The sequence below is a fragment of the Spinacia oleracea genome, chromosome 2 (genome assembly GCF_020520425.1).
Source record: "Spinacia oleracea cultivar Varoflay chromosome 2, BTI_SOV_V1, whole genome shotgun sequence".
NCBI classification, from domain to species: Eukaryota; Viridiplantae; Streptophyta; class Magnoliopsida; order Caryophyllales; family Amaranthaceae; genus Spinacia; species Spinacia oleracea.
Window position 1 is genome coordinate 26,026,776 of NC_079488.1, and position 11,351 is coordinate 26,038,126.

The 11,351-nt window shown below is 40.3% G+C and overlaps 1 protein-coding gene across 1 annotated transcript; it reads right to left on the reverse strand.

Moving 5' to 3' along the window:
* Positions 1-8,653: 8,653 nt before the first annotated feature.
* Positions 8,654-10,943, reverse strand: LOC110775657 (FK506-binding protein 3-like). The gene is made up of 5 exons (XM_056835762.1): positions 10,841-10,943; positions 10,054-10,096; positions 9,127-9,900; positions 8,940-9,032; positions 8,654-8,782 (listed from the first exon to the last, which is right to left on the reverse strand). Exons 2-5 carry the CDS (start codon positions 10,093-10,095, stop codon positions 8,654-8,656), a joined length of 1,038 nt encoding a protein of 345 aa, XP_056691740.1. The 5' UTR covers position 10,096; positions 10,841-10,943.
* Between the last annotated feature and the right edge of the window lie 408 nt (positions 10,944-11,351).

The window sequence follows — 11,351 nt, forward strand, 5'->3', positions numbered from 1 at the left end:
TTACGGAAGAACCACTTACAGGCGCATGGTCAATGGGAAAAAAGTGAGTATGGCCTTGGATCCACTTGTGAAGAAGAAGTCCAAAAAGTGTAATTGCCCTGCTATGTTGTATGGTGCTCGTGAGCAGGATAATAGTTGGGTGGTGAAGAGTGTTGTAAACGAACACGTGAACCACAATCCAACACCTACAAAGTCTAATCATATATCGATGTATAGGGTGAAGAAAATTACTGATACAATTTTAAATCAGATTGTAAATGATCATGATTCAGGGGCGCCAATTACACAGATTTTCAACAACCTAGCTGGTAGACGGAACGGGGTTGAGAATATTGGGTTTACCAAAAAAGATATGCATAATATTTTGAATAAGAGGATGCGATTGAGGCTTAGAGACGGAGATGCTGCGGCAATGATAAACTATTTAGATAGAATGACCAAGGACAACCAAATTTTTTTCCATCTGCACCGCGTAGATAAATCAGGGAAGTTGAGGGACGTTATGTGGGTTGACGCTCGTAGTAGAGAAGCGTATAAGTATTTTGGGGATGTGGTTTGCTTTGACTCGACCTACCCCACAAATAAGTATGAGTTGCCGTTTTCGAACTTTGTTGGGGTAAATCACCATGGGCAGACCATATTATTAGGATGTGCTTTATTATCCCACGAAGATGCAGAGACATTTGTGTGGTTGTTTCGGTCGTGGTTGTCCTGTATGGGGGGAAAAGCGCCAGCAGCAATGATGACTGACCAAGATGCTGCAATGAGGAAGGCGATTCGGATAGCAATGCCAATGCCACAAACTCGACATCGCTGGTGCATGTGGCACATAATGCAGAAGTTTAGCCGGAAACTAGGGTCGTTGAATGATTTCCCCCAAATAAAAGTTGCGTTACAGAATGCCATATACAATAGTTTAACTCCTGTTGAGTTTGAGGAGCAATGGGCGGTTGCTATCAAAACATTTAAACTCGACACAAAGGAGGAGACAAAGAAATGCTATAAGTGGCTTGAAGGTATGTTAATTTCCAAAATTTTGAATTTCATGTGCTAAGTAGATGTACCAAACTTCGTTATTTGTGTTGTTTGGTACATATTTTTGTTGTACTCCCTTATATATATAAGAAGTTGGTACTTCAAATTGTGATTTATGAAAATGCAGACTTTGTCTCTTACATTTTGGATCCCTGGCAGGTTTGTACAACCAGAGAGAAATGTGGATACCGGCTTATGTGAAACATATATTTTGGGCAGGTATGCAGACTACTCAAAGGGTGGAGAGCATAAATAGTTTTTTCGACGGCTACTTGAAGAAGAACACGAGGTTGTATCAGTTTGCTCCAAGATATTGCAAGGCAATGGAAAGTAGGGCGAATGATGAAAGAGTTGCGGATGTGAACTGTAGTCGTTTCAGTAGACCGTTAGTGGGTGAGTTTGCTGTGGAAAGAAAGTTTCAGAAGATATACACAGACGCGAAGTTTGTTGAAGTTCAGCTACAGTGCATGCGCGTATGCTATGTTTCCCCCATAAGTTCGAAACCGATTTCTGACGTGGAGGTGGAACACCTTTTATCAGACAAAGTGTGGGTGTGGTCCAAGTTTCTGAAGAAGGAAATATCCTTGTCCGGTAGAAAGCATACATATGTTGTACTCTTCAACAAAGAAACGTCAGTTGCGAAGTGTGATTGCAAACACTTTGAGTGCCATGGCATAGTGTGCCGGCATATAATCAAGGTACTGGACGTGGAGAATGTGGAAACAGTACCTGCCGCTTATATTGTTGATCGTTGGAGGAAAGATATCCAACGTAAGCACACCCTTGTCAAGGTTGCGTATCATGATCCAGAGAAGACTGAGGAAGTTAAGCGATACGACAAAATTATGAATGCCATAGAACCGGTTGCTCTGCGTGGTTCCCTCGCAAAGCAAAAAATGGACATTGTTATTGAGATGATTCAGAAAACTGTGCTACGTTTGGATGAGAGCGATGTACTTACATCAGCAGTGGGCGATAACGAAGGCGGTGGTGCTGCTTCTGTTGGCAACAGAAAGAGCAGCGATGCTCCTCTAACTCCTGGGTCTGTTAACAAACCTCCCAACAGTTACGGGGAGGATACACCATCTCTATCCCCACCTGTGGTTGTTAAGGATCCTGTTCCACGTGGTGGTGTGAAGGCCCACAGGACTCGTGAGAAACGATTCCTTGTTGCCGGTGAGATCAAAAAGCCTGCTAGAAAGCAAGTACGGAAAAATAAGGACGTTGTTGCGAAAGAAGTTCCTGGACCGAGTCTAGCGAATACCAACATACCAGGCCAAAATAATCAAGGTTGTATACAGAACAACTACCATCCTCGATGGGGGTCCAACCAAATTGTGAGCTGATTTATCCTCATCCAATTCTGTTATAAATTTGACAACATTGTGGAGTGTGTACAGAGTATAATGTTTGTTGTGGTTTATGGTTTCAGGGTATGCATGGTCAGCTTCGCGGGAATGGAGGTGAATTGCAACAACTCGTAGGAGTTCAGAACGGTCGGGAACCTGGTGGGCATATTTTATATCCGCAACACAATTTCATGAATGGTGCTCCCCTTCAAAACTTATAGGTGAATTGTAATGTTAATATGAATTTTCTTTTGTGTGTAGTCTGTTTTGGTGTAAACTGATTCTGTGACATGTAGCAGCAGCCATCCGGTAGAGTTTGTGGAGGCGTTGCTACAAATTTGTTTCCAGTGGAACAACAACAAATCCACATGTCAGTGGGGGGGATTCGTATGTCCCAAGAGGATGTAATGCTCTCTCAAGATCCGTGTCAGATGGTTTTGTCACAGAACATGAGTGGTGTGCAACTGTCCCAAATTTCTCAAAACCAAGGCGGAGTTCAAATGTCACAAATCCAATGCGTGCGTCCATTACCTCAAATGCCGCAAAACTTGAATGCCTTGCAAGTATCGCAGAACGCAGGCTCCCTAAGGTATTTTACCAGTAATGTTGCTGGAACTTTCCAAGGTTCTGGAAATCAGTGCATGCCGGGCGTAAACCAGAATTATCAAGTCCATGGAAATCATACGTTACAAGGACACATAGATCATCCAAATTACCAACACACAAGCAATAATGTGTTTCAAGGTAATCAGTGCTTTGTAGGAAATACCAGCACTCAGGTTTACCAAGACAATGTTTCACGCAACCCAATTTTCACCAAAGACCTCCTTAGTTGCCACGACTTGTCAAAAAATTAATACGTAATTCATTTGATAGGGTACTTGTAGTCCGTAATAAGTTGTTGATTATTTATATTTAATTTATAACACTTGGTAATAATGTAACATTGTATAACATTGTTTATTAGTTGTTAAATTTAGAGTTCGTGAGATAGGTGTTGTTCGGCCTACATTTAGTGTCTGTCTATAAGGTGTCTGCCTATAAGGTGTTTGGTACAAAAAGTTTCTTAGATGATGGTGTAATTTAGAGTTCGTGTATAAGATGTTTGGTACACACAATAATAAATATTTATTTGGTTGTCAACCTATCGGTGTAATTTAGAGTTCGTGTATAAGATGTTTGGTACACACAATAATAAATAGTTCTTTGTTAAATTTAGAGTTCGTGAGGTAGTTGTTTGGTACACAATAATAAATAGTTTTTTGTTAAATTCAGAGTTCGTCTATTAGCACTGACAAATAATTGTCCTTTAATACAATAAAACGTAGTTTAGATACAACACAAAGCACCTAGTACATGCCGAGATACAAGCCGAGAGATATTAAAGTTTAGACATTAGACTAATACATATTAAAGTTTAGACATTAGACTAACAGACATTAGACTAATAGACATTAGACATTAGACATTAAGCCGAGATACAAGCCGAGATAATCGAACCCACAGGTAAAAATTGTGGTTGGTTGTGTTGGTAATAATTTTCGCTTAGTGTAGTTAATAACCTACTTAAAGTAGTGTCAAAGTTGTTGCTGACACGACTTTCATCGTCTCCTCCTTATAGGTCCAACTTACGCGCAAGGGGTTGCTTCCGGGGCTTGAAGACTGGCTGCTCAACATAGATCATCCAACATTATTAGTGAAATATAAAAAGTGAGAACACAACAACAAAAGAATTAAAACTACAGTTGTAAAATTTGGAACAACATATTCGGTTACCAAATTTTACACCAAGGACTATACTATTTCCTTTTCAAACTACATATTATATTTAAACGGGGACTATACTTTTTGGATATCAAACTATCGTTGTTGGTACCTAGTAAGTAACCAAATTTTACACAAGGACTATACTAGTTCCGTTTCGAACTATCAACAATATATTCGATTGAACCAAATGAACACAGGGCCTGTACTATTTGGTTGTCAAACTAAGAAGTTGTACGTAAACAAATTTTGTATTAATAATGTTGGTTGATTAATATGCAAGAGGATATCCTAATATAGTCAGAAAGCAACGAAACTAGTAATTAATTACAGACATTTAGAGGTTGAACTAACCTTTGCAATGAGTTTAAACAGGGTCATTGGTTCTAAGTTCTCTTCGATGAACTTAACGACAATTTCACAGAGTTTCCAAATAACTACCACCCCACCACAGTCACGCAGGTTCTGGAACACACTGCATTTATAATTACCTGGAAGTCGATGAACAAGTTGCTTGCAATGTTGCCAAGTAATCCTAGCTTGTGTTATAACCAGGAGCGAGGGTTTATGAGCTTCATAAAGCTTTTTGAAACCCTTTTCGAAAGAAGGCCTCGCCATGGATCTGGCGTTCCAAATAACAACCACTGTTCCCCTCGGGAAAAAGGGGTGGTAGTCCCCGTAGCCAATTGTATCTCCTTTCAAACTAATATCGACATACTCGCGAGGCCATCTCCAAAAGGATCTTGGTGTCACATTGATTTCCACATAATGGAAAAAGGCGTCAATGCTCGAAACGTGTACTGCGTCCGCGTCCGACGACATGAACAAGTGACGGTTGAAATCGGGGAAGCTAGAAATTGGTAGATTATCTATGTCGATGCCTGAGATGGGGTCTACTATTGGGATCAAAATGTCTGGGTACAACTGGGTAGACCCAGATGCTCTTAACTTCCTTGATGTCCAATCCAAGAATGCCCAAAATGCCAGATGTAGGTCTTGTTGGTCTTCAATTAAGGGTCGGTGCGGCGGCAAAGCGACTCCATCTGGCATCGCCATTAAATCGCATTGGAAGCTTTCACGATCATAAGACTTCCTCAACAGCTTGTCCCTCAACTGGTTTCTTAAGTCAAATCGAATCGCGTCGCGTATGTACACATTACGGTGATAGTCTTCGCCGTCAACGTAGAACAACGTGTTATTGTAATCTACTTCTGGAACCAACTTAGAAGTGTATAAGGGTTTGAAATAGATAATATTTTTTGGATTCAATAGGAGAGTGGTCCTGCTATTATTACCCACTTCAATGTTGGCGATCTGTGAAGTAATAGATTTTCCTTTGGATGAGTGTTTGTGTTTTCGTACGGCTGAACATGGTGGAAGGATTAAATGTTGGGGAACTGTTTGTTTGGATGAAATGAACGGTAGGGGGTGGTTGAAAATGGTTGGGTCTCCCTTAAAAAGAACATATTTACTTGCACATTTATTTCATTTCCATTTCCAACCACCCAAGCCAGTAATTATGAATTTCAATTTGACGTAAAGTTGGTACACCATAACTGTACTAAACAACAGACGATCATGAAACTGGTACACCTTATTGTAACAAAATAAGATCATCTGAGTATGTGGTACACTTTAGTGTTATTTGGTACTAAAGAAGAATGAATTTTGATGTAATATGGTACGCAGTTGCAATTTTAAAATGGTACTTTTTAATACTAATGTGTACTCGGTAATAATTGTTAGGTACCTTTTTAACATGAAATTGGCACCATTCTAACATGTATTTGGCAGGTGTAACTTGACAACTTCGAGAAAAGAGAAGCGTTAGGGAAGAAAAGTACCTCAAACGTGACGTTGAACAACGCGTCTTCTATCATGAAATCTGCTTCTTTGTACGAGACGTAAAGCTCATTCACACGCCACATAAGCACCACCCCTCCACACAGATCAATGTTGTCGAATACGGTACTGTCGTACTTTCCCGGGAGGTTATTTATAAGTTCCTTACCGTCGTTGTTGCTGATCCTAGCTTCAGCACCATCAAAATCTTCAGGATTGGAGCCATGAACAGCACCATGGTCCAAACCTTCACCCCCACCCCTTGTATTCTCGGTCCCATCGGCACCCGGACCCTCTGCATTATCTGCACCTTCAGCTTCACCCGCAACCGGACCCGTTGTACCACCATTTGCTCCTTGGTTCTCATCATCATCATCACCAGGTTTATCTTGATCCGCGGTATTACCAACATCTTCTTCATCTTCGTCACCTTCCTCGCCATCTTCTTCATCATCTTCCTCGCCATCTTCTTCATCACCTTCCTCGCCATCTTCTTCATCACCTTCCTCGCCATCTTCTTCATCTTCGTTTTCGGCGTCCTCCAAAACATCATTTTGTGGCTCCACAAAATCATGTTGTGGTGGCTCTTCTACTGGGCCCTGGGGGTCTGCCTCTTGCTGCACAACAGGCACCACTGGCCCTTCTTCTTGTGGTCCGCCTTGGTCTCCCTCGGTATGACCTTGATGGACAGGCTCATGACGTGGCTCTTATTGTGGCTCGTGTTGCGGCAGTGCCTCCATAGGCTCATTCTGCATGGCCTCCAAGTGCTGCACTAGCTCAACCACTTGCTGTGGGGGGGCCTGCTGTGGGGGTCCCTTCTGCAGTTGCTCTGCCTCCATAGGCTCATTCTGCACTAGCTCAACCACTTGCTGTGGGGGGCCCTGCTGCACTTGCTCTGCCTCCTCCATAGGCTCATTCTGCACGGCCACCATTGCTGGAACATGCAGAAACTCAAACACGGGCTGCTCCACAGGCAAGGACTGGTAATTCACAAACACATTTTCTTCACCTCCCAATGGTTGTTCCACTGTGTGTTGCACATTGTCTGTTTCATCCTCCTCCAGTACAATGACATCTAACTCACTCAGGACCTTGTTGACCGACTTATCCACCGCCATTGGCTCACCATCCACGTTAATATAAGCATTATCGCTGATTTGGCGATGGGAACTGCTAGCAGGGGAGGGATCTTTTTCAGCAACACCAGGGGAGGGATCTTTTTCAGCAACACTTTCCTTTGCCCCCAGCCTGCGTATGATTACTTGTTCTCGTATTACGGCACGGAGGTCTTGAAGTAAGGGGGCCATCCTTTCCATAACCTAATACCAAGGTCAAACAAATAGGACGCTTTAGTCTAATACATTGACACAATATTATTAATAATGAACAGTCTATAAAAATGCAAATAATACCGTTTGGTACACGTTCAGTATTTACAAATATATTCTAGTTTCTATTATTTGGTACACAGTCCGGTGTACCAAATTTCTTAACCACCATGACACTCATAAGTCTTTCATCTGCTTTAAAAGACTTCACAATAATACTTTGGGGGATTAAGCAGTCCTTAAATGAATGAATCACCATTCTTTCATTGTCATTGGACTACAGAATCCTCCCAAGGTATTATTATAAGCTTTCTGAAGCTACACTTGTACACTTGTATATCGTCCTTCAAACAACAGCATATAGAATGTGTTTAATACCAATACCAGAAAAATTGATATCAAACTACTGCTACTCATACCAGATCAGCAACCTCTTCTGCCAACGGCCTTCTTTCTCCAAATAGAGGATGGTGCTCCCGGTAAACAACATCAACCGTCTGTTGAAATGAAATAAAACCAAGAATATATTTAAGAAGTACTAATAACAATGTCATATTTAAAGCAACAAACACCACATATATTGATCACAGGAGAATACACACCGATAACCTCCCATAGTCTTCAGTAGGCTTCCTATCATGAAGTTTCACCTTCTCCACTTCCTCCTCAGTCCAGACTTTTAGTCTGGGGAACTCGTCCCAACGGACAGGAAGCCGACATAAACGATCTAGATAAAAAACCTGCCAGAAATGGATAACTAATTAAAACATGCCAGAAAAGGACTACAACATACAACACTTATAATGAACATACTTATTAAATGTCAATTTCAGGAGAGCACTCACCAACAAAAACAAAACACAACCACCAGTCCCAGCCGCATAACCCTGAACTTCTAGCTTCCGCTGGCATGTGATCGCGTAGTCTAGCAGCCATTTGTGACAAAACTCACACCAGTTATACTGATCTGCGTCCTTTGCAACACATACAACACCTAGCAGTTTCGTCGACATGTTTGCACCATCAGTAGAAGGACAAAGAATCTGTCCCATTAGCACAATCATGAAGTTCTCCATGAACTCAGTCCTTTGACGTTGATTTGCGAGCGGCACTAAGTTGCCGAGCTTGTCCAAGGGACCTAACAACACGCGAGTTGCGTTGGATATCAGTACTGTGGTCTTGTTGTTTGCAGGGTTTTTCTCACCATACTTCACTGCATACGCTAGAGCTTTTCCAGCCGGCAAATCAGAATCCTTTTCAGGGACGGGAAGCCCGCTGTTCCTCAAACCAAACACATCTTCCCAATGGCCAGGTGTGATCGGCAACACATGCCCATCACCACCTACCAGATAACTGTTGACTCCGTCCAATCTGGTCATCAGCCAATAACAAAGCTGCCTCGGAAGCTTGGATATTTTCAACTCCAACAATCCTCCAAACCCCATTTTTTGCACACAGGCTCTTCTAGAGTCATCAAATCCAGCAATGATCTTTGAGAAAGCATCAGTGCGGCATATAACACTCGGTTGCTACCAACATGCCATTAAGTAAGTCAGAACCTAACATAATATCTGCTTCACAATCACATAATCATAATCTCAAGAATTAAATTACCATATACCTTGCGATCGCAATTAGCCCTTTGGGTAGCAACTACAACATCATGACACTTGGCATATTCACCCCTAGACATTGGATGTTGGGGGATTGGAACCTGATCAGAGGGTACAACAACATATTATTAAACAACTAGTTGATACTAATTTAATGAATACATATTAAAATAACGGTATAGATGTCATTCATACCCGCAGAAACACTCTCCTATTCTTGCCTCTCTTAGTCATTCCCTTATCTTTAAGAGGAGACTTTCCTTTTCTACGCTCTTTATCAACAATCTTACCAACCTTTTTCTTCAGCAACAAATTCTTCTTCACAGGCTTCCCCTGTTCTTCCTCGTCATCAGTATCCCCACGACGCCTCTTCCTAATTACCTTCAAATGTTTCTTCCTCAACCCATGTTGTTCATCTTCTGGATACCGCCTAACATTTTGGCCTACATGCTTTGGATGCTTCTTCCCCACTCTACGGACATCAGCTTCTCCATCTTCCTCGTCATCCTCTTCATCATCATTTCCTTCATCCTCTACATCATTAGCTAAACGCCTGCTCTTAGCATACTTCCTACTGCGCTCTTTCATCTTCAACTTAGCACGAGCATCAACTTCAAGATCATCATAAAACTCATCATCCTCCTCTACAACAACAGGACGCCTTCCTTTAGCATTACCCGTTTTCCTGCCCTGATTTTTCAACTTACACTTTACACCAACATCATTTTCCCCCTCATCCTCATCCTCATCCTCATCTACATACTCTTCGTCGTCGTCTTCTTCTTCGTCCTCTAATTCCTCACCCTCCTCTTCATATGGTGTATCTTCACTATCATCCCCTGATCCAACGAGATCTTCCTCGTACTCTTCATCATCTTCATCAATTTCCGGTTCCACATACTTCTTACGGTTACTAGTGCCGGGTACCTGGGGAGGTTTATCCTTAAAAACTTCATTCATTGCAAATTTCTGCTAATATACGAAAACAAATTCCATGATTACGTAATGCACAAACATATTCATGATTATTTAATGAAAAGACATATACAATATTAAATAATACCAACCAAAATATTATATGGCTATCATAAAATTATATAAACAACACTTAACAACACTCACCCATTGCTTATTTGATCCGGTGTGACCCTTTTTGAAGACCATCCTGAAATTACAAGGGGCCAACAAAGTGAATAAGAAACTGAATAACAAACTAACAATTACTTCAGGATTTTGAACTTTCAGAACAGCTAGGCATTACCAAACAAATACGACATTGAATAAGAAGCAACAGATGAACACATAACCAAAACATAACAAATATAAGCAATATTAAACCCTGCGTTTGGTCAATTTATATAACAATTCAATAAACGAGTAACCATATTTTGGGATATTCATGACAAAATACACAAACATTAACATATTTTAAGAACATTTTGACCAACATAAGCAGAAATCAAAATGACAATTAAAGAACAATTTTTGTACCTCGGGATTATTAATCAAATTTATTATAACAGAACCCACTCCAAACCATCTAATTAATACGTATTATAACTATAATTCAGATAAAGATTTATGACTACAAATTCATTACTAACTTGAATCAGATAAAGATTATTTAGTACAGAGTACAAAGTCATTTCCAACTACAATGTAAAATTGCATGCAAATTTCCAAACTATGTAAAAAATCAACACTTTCTATATTCCAGAAATCATACAACTTGCATAATAATCACCAACTTATATCAGAATTGCATAAAAATCATACCAAATCCAGAATTATAAACCCTAATTATATTATTTTTAATAAAAATTAGATTTTTACCCAAAATCGAAATGAACCCTAGATTATAACAGCAGAATACCTATAAAATATTCTTCAATAAAGATTAACTCTTTACCTGAGATTTCGCAATTCACCAACTTCCTCTCGCAAGAAAAAACTTCAACCTCCTATCAATTATATAGTACGGGACGGCAGTTAAGAAGTGCGGCGGTTTTACGACAGTTACGAAGTTGTAGAATGGGAGGTGGTTAATCGATTGATGATTCCGAATTTGGAGGGAGAAGAAACGAAACGAGCGGGAGACTAACTGCAAGAACTGAAGCTTCCCAGGTAAGTTTTAGGAGAGAGAGTGAAAAGTTGGGTGTTAAAATTTAATTACATCAGTTATTACAATTTACAATTGCCAACAATATTGCCCCAAAATAATTAAAAGGAAAACAAATTATATTTTTGAATTTTGAATTTTGGACCAGATTTTTAGAGAGAGAATGATAAATAAAAGGAGAAAGAAATTAAAAGTGGGCCAAACAACTTCATCCCTTTGCATTTACCTTTATACCCTTGGTATAGTCTTCAAAGACTCTAGCTGGTAGAGTCTCAGAAACCCTCGCTAAATAGACTTTTCT